The following is a 15,053-nucleotide window of genomic DNA, read 5'->3' as shown; positions in this document are numbered from 1 at the left end:
TCCAGCATGCTGTGTGGACCAATTAAGAACTAAGTCACGCCCACGTATGGTTACGAAACAAATCAGCATGCACTACAAAAAGCGCAATTCAGCAAATGCAGGAGAAAGCCTCTGATGAAGTGGCAGTGGGCCACAGAAACGCGTCAGGCGAATTGAATAAATCGGATGCTGAGGGCGAGATGAATGGAAATGCCCTTGAGGTGGCGCGTTGTCGAGTGCACCCTGGAAAGCTAAGGCAATTGGGAAACAAAATTTCAACACGGGGGCCTTCCCGTGCAGGATGCACCAGCTCAAAGAATCGAGTGGCTGTGGAATAGGAACTTCCCTGCTCCTGTCAGCACAGCGCGTGATGTGTAAAATGACTCGCTCTTACGAATCTGACTCCTACAAAGGATTTAAATACAATCTCCAATAACTGCACTTACTGAAACCTACTAAAGGTGGCAAATGAAGCGCGAAGGAACTACAAAGTCCAGCATGCTGTGTGGACCAATTAAGAACTAAGTCACGCCCACGTATGGTTACGAAACAAATCAGCATGCACTACACACGTGGCGTGACTTAGTTCTTAATTGGTCCACACAGCATGCTGGACTTTGTAGTTCCTTCGCGCTTCATTTGCCACCTTTAGTAGGTTTCAGTAAGTGCAGTTATTGGAGATTGTATTTCAATCCTTTGTAGGAGTCAGATTCGTAAGAGCGAGTCATTTTACACATCACGCGCTGTGCTGACAGGAGCAGGGAAATTCCTATTCCACAGCCACTCGATTCTTTGAGCTGGTGCATCCTGCACGGGAAGGCCCCCGTGTTGAAATTTTGTTTCCCAATTGCCTTAGCTTTCCAGGGTGCACTCGACAACGCGCCACCTCAAGGGCATTTCCATTCATCTCGCCCTCAGCATCCGATTTATTCAATTCGCCTGACGCGTTTCTGTGGCCCACTGCCACTTCATCAGAGGCTTTCTCCTGCAAAAAGCGCAATTCAGCAAATGCAGGAGAAAGCCTCTGATGAAGTGGCAGTGGGCCACAGAAACGCGTCAGGCGAATTGAATAAATCGGATGCTGAGGGCGAGATGAATGGAAATGCCCTTGAGGTGGCGCGTTGTCGAGTGCACCCTGGAAAGCTAAGGTAATTGGGAAACAAAATTTCAACACGGGGGCCTTCCCGTGCAGGATGCACCAGCTCAAAGAATCGAGTGGCTGTGGAATAGGAACTTCCCTGCTCCTGTCAGCACAGCGCGTGATGTGTAAAATGACTCGCTCTTACGAATCTGACTCCTACAAAGGATTGAAATACAATCTCCAATAACTGCACTTACTGAAACCTACTAAAGGTGGCAAATGAAGCGCGAAGGAACTACAAAGTCCAGCATGCTGTGTGGACCAATTAAGAACTAAGTCACGCCCACGTATGTTTACGAAACAAATCAGCATGCACTACAAAAAGCGCAATTCAGCAAATGCAGGAGAAAGCCTCTGATGAAGTGGCAGTGGGCCACAGAAACGCGTCAGGCGAATTGAATACATCGGATGCTGAGGGCGAGATTAATGGAAATGCCCTTGAGGTGGCGCTTTGTCGAGTGCACCCTGGAAAGCTAAGGCAATTGGGAAACAAAATTTCAACACGGGGGCCTTCCCGTGCAGGATGCACCAGCTCAAAGAATCGAGTGGCTGTGGAATAGGAACTTCCCTGCTCCTGTCAGCACAGCGCGTGATGTGTAAAATGACTCGCTCTTACGAATCTGACTCCTACAAAGGATTGAAATACAATCTCCAATAACTGCACTTACTGAAACCTACTAAAGTTGGCAAATGAAGCGCGAAGGAACTACAAAGTCCAGCATGCTGTGTGGACCAATTAAGAACTAAGTCACGCCCACGTATGGTTACGAAACAAATCAGCATGCACTACAAAAAGCGCAATTCAGCAAATGCAGGAGAAAGCCTCTGATGAAGTGGCAGTGGGCCACAGAAACGCGTCAGGCGAATTGAATAAATCGGATGCTGAGGGCGAGATGAATGGAAATGCCCTTGAGGTGGCGCGTTGTCGAGTGCACCCTGGAAAGCTAAGGCAATTGGGAAACATATATATATATATATATATATATATATATATATATATATATATCTGACAAAATGATAAAGTGTCGACGTTTTCGACTCCTAGAAGGAATTGCCAATTTTGCGCATTGTGGGCGGGGCCTTCATCAGGACCAAAGTGACGGAAGGGGAGTGGGATCCAGTAAAAACAGCTATATGGCTTCAGGCGGTGAATAGGAAAGCTGGGCTATATAGGCTCTCAGATTTCTTCGTAGATGATCGTAGTATTCAAAAAGAAAGAATGGCCCAGGTTGATCAGTAACCTGTGGCTTCGGGCTGCTGGCATGACCGGTGAATCAGCTAACCACCGGTCATGCCAGCAGCCCGAAGCCACAGGTCACTTTGGTCCTGATGAAGACCCCGCCCACAATGTGCAAAATTGGCTGTTTCTTCTATGGGTCGAAACGTCGACACTTCTTTATCATTTTGTCAGACATATAGGACAGTGAATGTATATCTGCAATTATGTTATGATTTGACATTTAATGCATCTGGAAGGAAACTGTCGGGATAATTCGCTATTAATTTACTGATGTGTATATATGCGCACTACCGTCCTTCCTCACAATCCTTCCCATGCACTTATCACCTCACCCCTCTGTGCACCTGTTTTTCTAAAAATATTCATTTAGGATTTGTTGTGTACATTAGAAATTAATTAACTCCAATATTGTGATGAAATAAAACCACATCTATTTTTGGAAAGACTGTATGGTGGTGCTTAACTTTGTTTAGATACAACTGTTTAATTCTTGCATTGATTTATCTGTTTTAATTGTTCTCCACTGGGACATTTTCTCGTTGTACCACTATTCACCCAGGCCCAGTGGCTATTGGGTTGCCCCATTGCTACATAACTCTATCTTAAGTGGTAGGGCAGCCGCCGGGGAAGGGCAGGGATTTGGGAGTAGGGGATTAAAATAATATAAAAGGAAAAAAAAGAAAATGTATCTGCCACTCCAGATGACAGCCACCCTGCTGCTCCTCTCATCGCCATTGGCTCGGAAGGGGATGGGCCGTAGGGGCACAGGCTCCACCCCCAATCCAGATGCTGCTCTCACATGAGAGCAGTGCCAGGATTGGTCTGAGCAGCCTCGTTTGCCACTCAGATGGTGCATTGGAGCCTGCACCTTTTCTCCAACCCGGCTGTGTAACTTAGCCGGGTTAGAGAAATATAAGTGGGCATGTGCACATGCGCACTTATGAGTGCCCGCTACTACTCCTCCATGACACGCCCGGCCTCGTTCCGCCCAATAGTCATTGCAGGGCTCAGCATAAAAGAAAAAAGTTTTGTATTATTGTCATTTTATTTTTCATTTGCTGGCACGGGTGGTGAGCCACGCTCCTCCGCCATTACGAAGGAGCCGCCTCTGCTTCTGCAAGCCTTCTCAGATGATGAGATCTTGCACAATTTGGATGTAAAGCCCGCTTTCTGACTTTTATTCTGATCGAAGAGGGATATGCGTTCATCAGTTCAACTATTTGTGAACTTTAGGGCACATATACTGACTGAGCAGTTGCTTATGCCCACATTGCCAGATGCATATTATTAAGCATGACTCAGTGCTACATTCTGCATGTAGCCTGGCCTTCATTGGTGGTAAGGGCTCACTTCACCCGGGCAGAAGTTCTTGCGGAGTCCGGTCTATTATGTGGCATCAAGGCGCTTCATAGGAGAAGAATCTCTTCCAAAGTTTACAAATATCTCCGGTAGGGAACCCAAAAAGAAGGCAGATCTGCGTCTGGCACCATCTATTGGAGTTCACCTTTTCAGCTGTCTTGTTTTTAATAAAGACAGTAGCTTTTTAAAACAAAATGAATTTATAAATATCCTGCAAGTATAGGGTCAACTCAAAAAGCACAGGGCTTGATGAAGAATGACTCCTCTGAACTCCCACTTTTGACAGGACTGGGACCACAGGAGTGTTGGTGGCATTCTGTAAGCATGTGCCCGCCTGAGAAATGTGGTGGGTGGCATGCTGGATACCCCACATGTATACTTCCGACACCATGCCCTAGAGGCTTACTCCTGAAATTATGTAAAATTAGGCCAAGAAGTTTCACAACATTTATTTTCCTATGTCTGAGCTGACCAATGATGCCTTTAACCCCCTCCTTGTCACCTTCTCAGGTCCTGTGGAACCTACTCAAAGTTTTTTAAAAGATAAGGACCAAGTTGTAAGAGTAGGATAAAGTTAACTTTATGGTGACTCCATTACTCTTATGCAGACTACTTCATTGGTCAAAGAAAACCTACTCTGATTGGCTCCTATATTGAAATAAATGGTGACGGTGCGCATACATGCAGAAATGGCGGTGTGCCTCCTATGATGTACACATGCATGTGCAATACTGTTGCTGTGAGGTAGGTTTTTATAAAAACAGCTAAAGCAACAGTTTCTGGTAATGTCCCTAAGTATCAAGGATGTCCATAGGTTGATAATGGAAAGAGATGAGGGACTAGGTGCAACTGAGTTACTATAGTAGTTGAACTAAAGTATAGTTCTTCATGGCCAGTAGGTTGTTTCCACATTTTCCCACTGCACCACAGAAGGAGGGTTACAAAAGAGTGCAGAGTCTTGGGTGAGTGCACCTTGTAAATTTTGCCCCAACTTCTGCAGTGCCAGAAACACTGTGGGTGCAGACGCAGATTCCAGTGGCATCTGGGGTGCAGTGGGCTAGTGCAATATGCAAAATGAGCCCACTGACTGCTGTTTGGGTTGGAAAATACAGCAATAATCGGAATTCAGTGGGCGCTGTAGGTGTTCTGCCACCGCACCCCGGTTTCATTGCACCTGCTGCACCACTGCTGGCTACAAACCTGTCAACTTTCTTTTCAGGTGACATGGCATGGGCATATCTTGAAAACTCTGTCAGTGGTTCATTTGTAAAAAAAAAGTAAGTGCCGGGGCTCTTGTCAGGAGGCACTTGCACCAGCCCATTTCTCCTGTTAGCGCCGCCTAAAACATAACCAAGTGGGGATAGGATGTGGCGTGATGGCCAGAGCTGCCGACTTCTGCACTGGGAAACTAGGTTCAAGTTTTGGCGTCGGCTCAACATCCTGCGATTCTGGATAAATCACTTAATCTCCCTGTAAATGAATGGGTCCCTAACTGGTGCTTATGAAATCACCAGTGTTGATTAAGTTCTGGTGCTGAGCACCTGAAACCACCGGCTTAAATTAAGCACTGCTCTCAGTGCATACATAGTGCACAGTGTGTCCCTCTTCCAATGGGCTCTGGACCCCTTTGGAGGGGGGGGGGGGGTAAGCCCAGTCCTGGCGGCCGGTGGCCTCCCTCTCACACCCCCCATCTCCAACCCCCCACCCCGCCTCATGACAGCTCGCCTACAGAACCCCCTCCCCACACTGCTCGCTTGCACATTAGCATCAGGTCTGAGGAGGCCCTGCTGGCCCGCCGCCCGCGCGCAGGGCACGCTGGGAGCGCCAGGCAGGGAGATCCCGGTGCTGATGGCCCATAAGCAGGCCGTTAGCACCCAGAGCACGTCAGTCCCTGCCTGAAGAGCGTCCCTTTGACATTGGAGAAAGCCGAGCAGGGAAATGAATGCTCTTCTTCGTCCTATTAGCGGGAAGTCGAGCTCCAGCGCGGGTAAAATGGCGCTTGGCCGCCTCGCGCTTCAGGGTGCCTGGGACAGTGTTTTATGTCCCCACTGCAGAGGGAAATAGAGAGAGATAAGATCCTGGGTGGAGGGCAGCCCGAATGCTGCAAACAGGGACCCTGCAGTGGAAACATTTCATCTGCCAATGGCCTAACGAAACTTGAGGGGGGTCCCCTGCAAGGTACATGAAGGGGTCCTCGCTCCGGATTTAATCAGTACTCCGCAGAGGGCCCCCCCCCTGCAGGTCGGGCCCCCCTGCACCCCTGGGGCTGCGGAGGCCTGTGTCATGCCACTGCCCCAGGTCTGTTACCTCATATCCAGATGGTGGGAATTCCACCACTGCTAACCAGTGCACTACTGCCCTGGGCTGGGATACACCATACTTGTGATCGGAGAGTGTAAATGACAACACTCGTGATACACGCACTAGTGCCACGCCCGAATATTCTAGACTAACCTCTTGTATCTAGATATATCTATGACCGCATTAGTGCGCAGTGCACCACCATCGTGCCTGGTTGCGCTTTCGATCCTCAGTGACTAGAATTGTGAAGGATGACATTATACACTTGTGTCATGGGTCAGAATCCCAGTTTTTGGGGGGGGCAGACCAGTGCTTTAAAAGGGCCGGTACTGTCTGGTAAGGAGAACCGGCACTTTTTTATTTTGAGAGGGAGAGTACCCGCACTTCTAAAGAGAAATGCTATACTTTTAATGGGAGAGCACCAGCACTTCTCAGAAACAAGCAGGGACCCTTCGACATAGTACCTGCACTTCAATGTTTCCATTTCAAGTACTGAGGCAGACTGTGCTATCATAGATGCTGGTGCCTTGAGCACCAGTGCCCAGGGGTTGTCACAATCTCTGCTGCCCTGAGATGGTCGAGCTGGGAATGTTCAAGAGGTCATTCTTGTGGCATCAAAAACCTTTTTGCCGGCGATCCGCACTCAGAGGGCAAAGTTTCAAGCTGACTATTAAATGCAGGCAAAGGAGGCTGGCACTTTTTAGGTCTAGTTATACAACACAACTCCCTGCTAGAGCTTCTGTGGTCACCAGAAAAAGAGCTCTAAGAAGCAATATTGAGAGGGACTTTGACTCCACCCACTTGTTACTCTCCTTCCTTACAGCATTTGATTGGGTAGAAGTTATGTGCTTCCACTGAAAAAGAGTGCTTTTAGCCTCATGCCTCAATAGGGCGGCCCTATGATTTTATAGCAACAAGTCGAAGTTAAAGGTGATAGTTTTGATTGGTTTAACTAGTTCATTGGAAAAGTTACATCAAAGGCCGTAGGCATGCTTTAGTTTTCATGCCAAGTTAAAACAAACGCTATAGGCTGTCTTACTTATTGCATATGTCGGAGCGATTGACCTTTCAGGGTTGATTCATATTCCTCTGTTAAATCCCGTAAACAGATATTTTGTGAATGCAGTCTCGCAGACGACCGTAGTATTGTAGGAAGCTGGCTCTGTATATACCACACCAAAGTACGCTATAGTGTGCACAGAATCCAGTGGATGCCCAGTTGCTTTACAGATGTTAAAGTAGCTGATACCCCACTCTCTTTTGTGGAAGTGTGGTCAAGCAGTCAGGCTTATCAGACGGCGGTGTTAAACATTTATTGTACACACTCAGGCAAGAAGTTATTACACACAGTCAAAGACTGAATCCAAGACCAATTGTTTTGTATAAAAACATTACTTTGTTACTTTTATTTCTAGAACCAAGAGAACTAATTGCCGCTAAGTACCAGTTTTAAAATAGCAATACTTTTCAGGTACAGTGAAAATGTGTCTGCAAAAGCAGTAAAAATACTTTATGGTGATACTGAAAATACTTTGTGGTGTCAATCAGCACTAGCAGTAACTTAGCATTGTAAAAGATAGACAGTGCAACTAACAAGAAATGCATGCAATCCTATGGGAGGAAAACAGTTAGGTACATTTACAGGTAAGTACTCGACTTATACATCCAGTGTTCGGGGATTTAGACTAACACTGGGCAAGGGTCAGATCAAGGTAGGGGCTGCACCATCAGCAGCACTGGGGCGGCCAGTGTAGAGGTCACTGGGCCCAATGTTTGTCAATGGAGACTCAGGGCACCCACAAGAGGTGCTGGTTACAGGTAAGTACCTACAGTTTCAGGGAACAGGCCCTGGAGGATAAAGCAAGCACAGGGGGTGCACAAGGCAGCACCAACCATACACCACCAGTGGAACAGGGGCAGCAGGGTGCAAATAGGCGGCGGGTGCCCAATGCAAGTAAATGGGAATCTCGGGCGCACAAAGAGGCTGCAGGCTCGGACCAGGAGGCTGGACGAAGGTGACCAACAGCTGGGCAGGTAAGTAGAGGTATCGGTGGAAGCCTGGGCATCGTCAGCTGGGATCCCCAAAGTTGGGGTGCCTTTCGGTGTGGTGTTTTATTTACTGGAGCCGGTTGCGTTCAGGGGGACCCTTCGTGATGAGGCTGCAGACGTCTTCGTGGAGTCCAAGTGAGGTCAGCCACTGATGGTGTTGAGGTCAGAATCGCAGGTGAAACTTCACTGGACAGGTGAGCCACTCGAACAGGTAGGAGTCGCGGTTCCAGCTGGATTCAGGAGTCCTTTGTAGTTGGATTCTTCTGGACAGGGCCACTGTCCTCGGAAAATCTGGTGTTTGTTGAAGAGCAGGCAAGACAAGGCCCTTGGTACCACTGGTACCGTTTACAAGGATTTACATGTGGGTCAGCAGTGTCCCAATTGTGGAACCAAAGTTACAGTTTGGGGAACGAACACAGGCAGTAAGAACCTGATTAGCAGGGACCCAGTGCACATTTAGTCAAAGTTGCATCCGAGCCGGGCACAAAATGTATGGGAGGGGTACTGCAACAGAAACCCACTTGCCTACAAGTAGTCATGGGGCAGTTGGTTGTCCCTTCTAATAATGCCTTGGGGAAGATTTGCACTGTAATAAGCCTAGGCAAGCTCTCATAGAAGGGGATGTACAGTGCTTTGACAATTATAACTTTAGGACCATAAGCCTGATGGTAAGTAGGCAAGAGGTTTGGTGTTGTTTAACCCCGCTGGGGAAACCCCGGGGGACTGGAAATGTATCTTACACTAACAGTAAATGGTGGTCTCAAGCTATGCACGTTTTAAAATGTTTTTAGATGTATAATGGATATGCATGCTGTAATCAACCGAAAAGGGAATCTCTTTTGAAAGTTCTGTTAGTTTTCTTTGAAAGGTTTTATCACAACAATCAGTACACAGACCTGAGCCACTGCCCTTCCTCCATGTTTTTTTTTTCTATTGGTTGTGAAATTGTTGTCATATGTTGAGTACTTGTGTCAAAAATAGACTCCCCTAGACATTAGTATTGAATGTAAGGTGGTGACAACATTTATTAGAAGTAAAGTATATGGTGTGCTTCTATCATCACTACAGGTAAGCAGAGTTCTACGCCCAGGAGGACGATTCATCTCCATTACATTTGCTCAGCCACACTTTCGAAAGCGCCACTATGCCCAGCCTGGTTATTCCTGGTCCATCAGCTGTTTCACCTACGGCAGCGACTTCCACTTTTTCTTCTACGTCATGCGCAAAGGGGAGGAGCTGTCCGCTGAGGACGTCGAGCTGGGACAGAAACTCTGGCAACCGAACATTCCACCACCTCCCGGCAGGATGCTGGATGCAGAAGAAAACGAGGACTACCTGAATGCCATTGACTTGTAGAACCAACCACCAACATTTTGTGAGATCCTCCAGATGAAAAAACAGTCGGGAATCCTTATATTCCACTATTGAATGATTGTACATTCGCGTGTCTACGGAAGAGATTTACATCACTCTGATAAATGTTATTAAATATAAAGGGGACCACAGGCTCGATTCATCTTCCACCACAGTATGCCTTATTTTATGCGCAGAAGGAAACAAGGAAATTGATCAGGAAGGCTTGAAAGAGTATGGATCCAGATAATACCTTATTTAGGTTGTGGGATGGACACAGTCTTATTCCATTCTGCTAATTTGGGTACAGTCAATAGTGCCAATCAGAGCATCCCCTGGGGCTCCCTTATAATGACCTGTTGATATAAGCCGTAGGACCCCTGGACTGGTGTTAAGTCAAATTTCTACACAATCCGAACATTTCAAAACAAATCAATGCAGTTGTTGCTTGCAGGCACACAAGAGTGACACAAGTAATTTAGCCAAGAAATACTAGTTATTAAATGAGGACAGGGGAAGCCAAAACACATGTATTTGCTTATGAATGGTGGTCCGCGTACAGTAGTGTTCGTTAATCTCACTAAATGCTGCGACTTCTCAAAATTGGCACCTAGAACCTACAGCGGTGCTCTTCACGAGTCCGTTGGATCCGAAGCCCTATAAGCAATAATAATGGACATAAAATGGACTATATATGTGATAAAATGTAGTTTTAATTTCTTTTTTTTCTTTAACATTAAATGTATTTGATTATCTAATTTACTGGCGTCAGAGTTGGCAGTTTTGGTTGGTCTGGGAACATAGTGGCCTTATAAATTTTGATGGGAATCTATTTAGCACATTCTTAGCTGTTGACTGAAATAAAATATGTTTTTTTAGAAATATTTATTTTCGAGATTTGATCATTTTGGGTATTGATGATTGGCGATTGAATACTGTACGTTTTTAAGTAACCGTCAGGTTCTACCTGCAAATTCTCTTAATCTTGATTTCAAAATCGCGACTGCCTTTGTCCATTTGGAATTTGCAGTGTTATATTGAAACGGTTGATACATCGGCACACGCATGACAAATTATGTACACGGATGATTGGGCAGAATGTGTATGTACTCCGATAGCCACAGACTAAAGAACTCTTTGTATTAATCCTATGATAAGCTCTTGATCATTTAGTAGGTAGTGCAAAAGGTATAAACTAAATCCTATGATTTATGTTCCTAATTCTTTGAGCCTTTATGGTACACATTTTTTATATCTACTGTTATATCCAAGGCATGCCAAAGACAAAATACTAGGAGTGAGACCTTTTGGTTGAATCATTCTACAAGCACCTCACAGTATCTATCATCTATCAAATTACTACATTTTGTCCTATATGTTAATGGAATGAATAATTTTTGTCATTCCACCTCTGACCTATTTGTATGGGTTCCCTATACGATTGTCAGATTAGAGACCTTGTTAATCTCCAAACTGTAGGGCAAACTCTCTGTTGCTTAAGGTAGATCAAGTATTAGTTATCCTCTGGCTACCACCCTTAGTCAAACTGTCAGCCAGAACGTACAAATGAAACATTAGTGCACCATACGACGTATATAAATACCATTTACCAGTGAGATTGGAATTCTGTGCCACTTACAGCAGAATTTGTGTAAAATAATGTTCAGATTTGGTGTCAGTCCACAGTGCAAACTGGCTTAGCCCTGTTGGCTAGCAGGAGCGACACCGTGAGATGAAGGGCCAACTGGAGTGGGCTATCTGTGGTAGAAAGCTCCAGGCGATGGTGGAAAATATCCTCAAAATTAATCCATTCCTGTTCGAAAATGCCTGTTGTACAATTGTACTATTGATTGCACCAAAGTGGTGATCACCTGTAGTGCTGGCGGTTTGTGATGCCAATCTTGTGTTCAAAAATGTTATCACACCACTACAACAAAGCCACTACAATGGACTAACAGAAAAAATGTACAACAATGCATTTACCACTCAATGAGGTAAGTTACAACACTTTACATTTGCAACGCATTTAAGGGTGTAAGGTTGGGTAGTGGTTGGTGGTATTTGGGGTAGTAAGAACGTTAGGGGTGGGTTATATTTTGGGGTGTCAAATGATTTTTTGGATTCAGGGATGGGCGGTGCATATGGGTAGTATTGTATTTTTAGAGTTCAGGGAGAGGTAGTGAATGGGTCAGTAAGCAGTTTTTAGGGTTTGGGATAGGTAGTACATGGGTTAGTAAGGGTTTTTTGAGGTTCTGGGATGGGTACTGTATGGGGTAGTAAGACGTTTTTAGGGTTCATGGCTGGGTAGTGTACAGAGATTCCAAGGGGTTTTTAGGGTTCATGGATCGGTAATGTATATGGGTAGTAATGTTTTTTTGGGGGGTTAAGGTATGGGTAGTAAGGTTTTAAGAGGTCAGGGATAGGTAGTGTATGGGGTAGTAAGATATTTAGGATTCTGAAATCGGTAGTGTGTAGGGGTAATAAAGGTTCTTTTAGGATTAAGGGATAGCTGGCGTATAGGGTAGTAAGGAGTTTTAGGGTTTATGGCTGGGTAGTGTACTGAGGCAGTATGGGGTTTTAAGGGTTCAGGGATAGGTAGTGTATATGAGTAGTAAGTGGGGTTTGGGTGAAGAGATGGGTGGCATAAAGGGGTAGCATGGTTTTTAGGGTTCAGGGGTATGTAGTGTTTAGGGAAAGTACAGATTTTAAAGGTTCATAGATGGTTAGCATATAGGGTAGTAAAGAGCTTTTAGGTGTCACGAGTGGCTAACATACAGAAGTACTGTGGGGTTTATAGGGTTTATAGATGGCTATGGTAGTAAAGGGTTTTGGGGTTTAATGGATAGGTAGTGTATAAGGGAAGTATGTTTTTTTAGGGTTCAAGAATGGGTTGTGTTTATGGGTAACAAGGGTTTATGAATGGTTATTGTATAGGGTAGTAAGGAGTTGTAAGGGTTCGTGGCTGGGTAGCGTACATAGGTAGTATTGGGTTTTTAGGCTCCAGGGATGGGTAGTGTTTAAATGCAGTAAGGGTGTTTAGGGATGGGTAGTGCTGAGGAGGACTAGTAAGGATATTTTCGGGTTTAGCAATGTTAGGGTATTGGGTAGTTTGGATGTTGTGTATGCATATAGATGTATATACGCACATACATACATGTGTACGCATATATTTGTGTCCACGTATATGTCATAATGTGATGTAATGCTTGGTTGTGGTTTGTGTTGTAATAATTAATTTGATTGTGTTGAATGAGATTGCATGGTAAATGCAGTCGTTGTGCATGAGTGATAAGTGTGATGTATGGCGTTAGAGTTTGTTGTTGTGACCTATATTCTTCCAAGACTGCTGTTCTCATTGGCTCCACCCATGACAACTGCAGCGTACCACAACAGATAGAATGTTGGTACCACAAGAAGGTAAGCTGGTAGGTCGGTGCGCCACTCTGCCCTGCGCATGTGAAACGTGTGAATTAAAGAAACATCATAAGTAATAAGTTCAACAGGTGCTGCATCACATTTCCATCTAGACCAAAGTGGACATGTATGCACAACCAAATGCACAACCGGAATCGGGGGTACAAAGGAACACACAAACAAACTTATCCTTTGTATCATCTTTGGCATCCTTAATACAAGGTTTTGTTGTCTTCACTGGGGTGGTCCTCCATTGTTGCCATCTTCTATATGCTGCTCAATGTTGCCGACTAATACCGTGGTCTCATGGCATAAAAATGATGATGAAGAAAAGGGCGATAATGAAGACATTACAAAGAGCATGTGTTGTAGAGGTGCATTTTTACAAGCAATGATGCAAGAATTGTATAACTACTGTTTTAATGGATGAGTGTTCAATAAGTACACGTGAATTGCACAATGTCAGTACTTGTGGGAATTGTTCAGGTCAAAAACATCCTGGTGCTAATAAGATTAACACCGAGCATCAGGTACCCTGAAGAATGTTAGCAAATAATTTGCTTTCCTCCCTGGTTCGGAGACCAGCTAGATGTGCCTGACAGACCAATGGCTTCTAAATGCTAAAACTATAATTTTACACCGGGTCGGTCAACCTTCCTGATGAGACCTTTAGTAATAATTAATGGGTCGAAACGCGTTGAAGACAAACATGTTGAATTGCATGATTAACTAAAGATTTATTTATTTATAACGTTTTATATAGCGCACAATAGACCCGGTGAGGGTATCAAAGTGCTTTACAAATGTTACAGCAAAAGAAACAAGATCAATTCGAAAATCATTCCGGGTCCTGTGTATCTTACTTTTGCCCCGGTCATCATTTTGACACTAACCCAACCGCTTGAATTTAGGGAAACAAGGACTAATTCAGTTAATTACCCCCTGTTGTCATTTGAATTAGACTGACCCTATAAGCATACATTTGTTCTACATCATTCCTCAAGGCAATTAGAGTCCATCATTGATTTGTTTTTCTATAACTCACTAATTTACCAAGTGTGTTGGGTCACTTGCACTCATACACTAGACATTGCAGACACCTTCCATGACTGAATCATATGATATATATATATTATGATATATGCAAATGAACGGAGTTCCAACGAGCACTCGGATCCGTAAATAAACACCAGGGTCCTTTCTTAAGCAAAGAAAGCAAGGTTTATTAGCATCGTAAACCTGTCGTTATATATATATATATCTCCAAAGGACAAGAAATCCAAGAAAAGATTGCTCGAGCCCACACGATCAAGGTTGCAGGTAAGTTTATTTTCAGAGCTGCAGACAAGGACGACGCGTTTCAGACAAGGAAGACGCGTTTCAACCACGTCCGTGGTTTTGGTCACATGCTTCATATATATATTATTCTAATAAACCTGTATGTTTTAAGGATTCTTGCATTACGTTTAACTTGGATTTTGAATGTCTCTCAAAAGATGAATTTAATTGCCCCGGAACGAATATTGTGTATCAATTTATAAAACCCATTATTCTTCAGTTTATAGTCTTGGCTGGTATTGCATTCCCTTCATTTACATTTGTTTCATTTTCATTTGTGCTCATTTTAACACTTTCTCCAATGTCTGAATGACCTCATTATTGTCTAGGTAACAAGGTTTTCATAAAGCATTTCCCTTACTTTCTATTAAGGTAATGAAAACCTATTTTTGCAGGCCTTACTAAGCATACCTTTGAATGATTTGAGGGGGGCGGGCTGTATGGTGTACTTCTCACTTGGAATGCATAGCAGCAGGGATTTTTCAGGTTGAAAACTTCAGCAAAAGTCACTGAAACTAAACATAACTTTGACTTGATGGCACAGTGAATTAACGCTGATTGATGGCATCTGATGAGATCTGCAGGGCACACGCTTGAATTCTGACATGGCCCAATCTGCGTCACATACTCTCAAAGTCGGTCATTTGAGAGCCTACTAGTAGCAGCTGAAATGTACATTGATTGGAAACAGCAGAAGTGTAGTATTAATCCCTAGGTAGAGAAACAAGTTATTAATGGTATTGTGTTTTGTTGTGTTGTGTAAAGTGAAAGGTGGCATAAGGTGTCCCACCCAGACTGTTTGTCTCTCCCAATTTAAGCCAATCCTTCACAACAGGGGAGACCTGTTTAAAACTCCCTCAGCAGCAAAGATCCCTCATT

General features: G+C 44.4%; 1 protein-coding gene across 1 annotated transcript in view; it reads left to right on the top strand.

The window, feature by feature from the left end:
* EEF1AKMT4 (EEF1A lysine methyltransferase 4) overlaps positions 1 to 10,180 on the top strand; it is a 241,856-nt gene extending 231,676 nt beyond the window's left edge. Inside the window, exon 3 of the mRNA XM_085635589.1 lies at positions 9,138 to 10,180. Within this exon, the coding sequence (XP_085491715.1) occupies positions 9,138 to 9,425 (288 nt within the window). The 3' untranslated portion in view covers positions 9,426 to 10,180. The remainder of the gene's footprint in view (positions 1 to 9,137) is intronic.
* The last annotated feature ends 4,873 nt before the right edge of the window (positions 10,181 to 15,053 follow it).

Source organism: Triturus cristatus, chromosome 11 (assembly GCF_964204655.1).
Source record: "Triturus cristatus chromosome 11, aTriCri1.1, whole genome shotgun sequence".
Lineage (NCBI taxonomy): Eukaryota > Metazoa > Chordata > Amphibia > Caudata > Salamandridae > Triturus > Triturus cristatus.
Note: the sequence above shows the minus strand (reverse complement) of the source record. Positions and strands in the feature narration are given on the sequence as shown.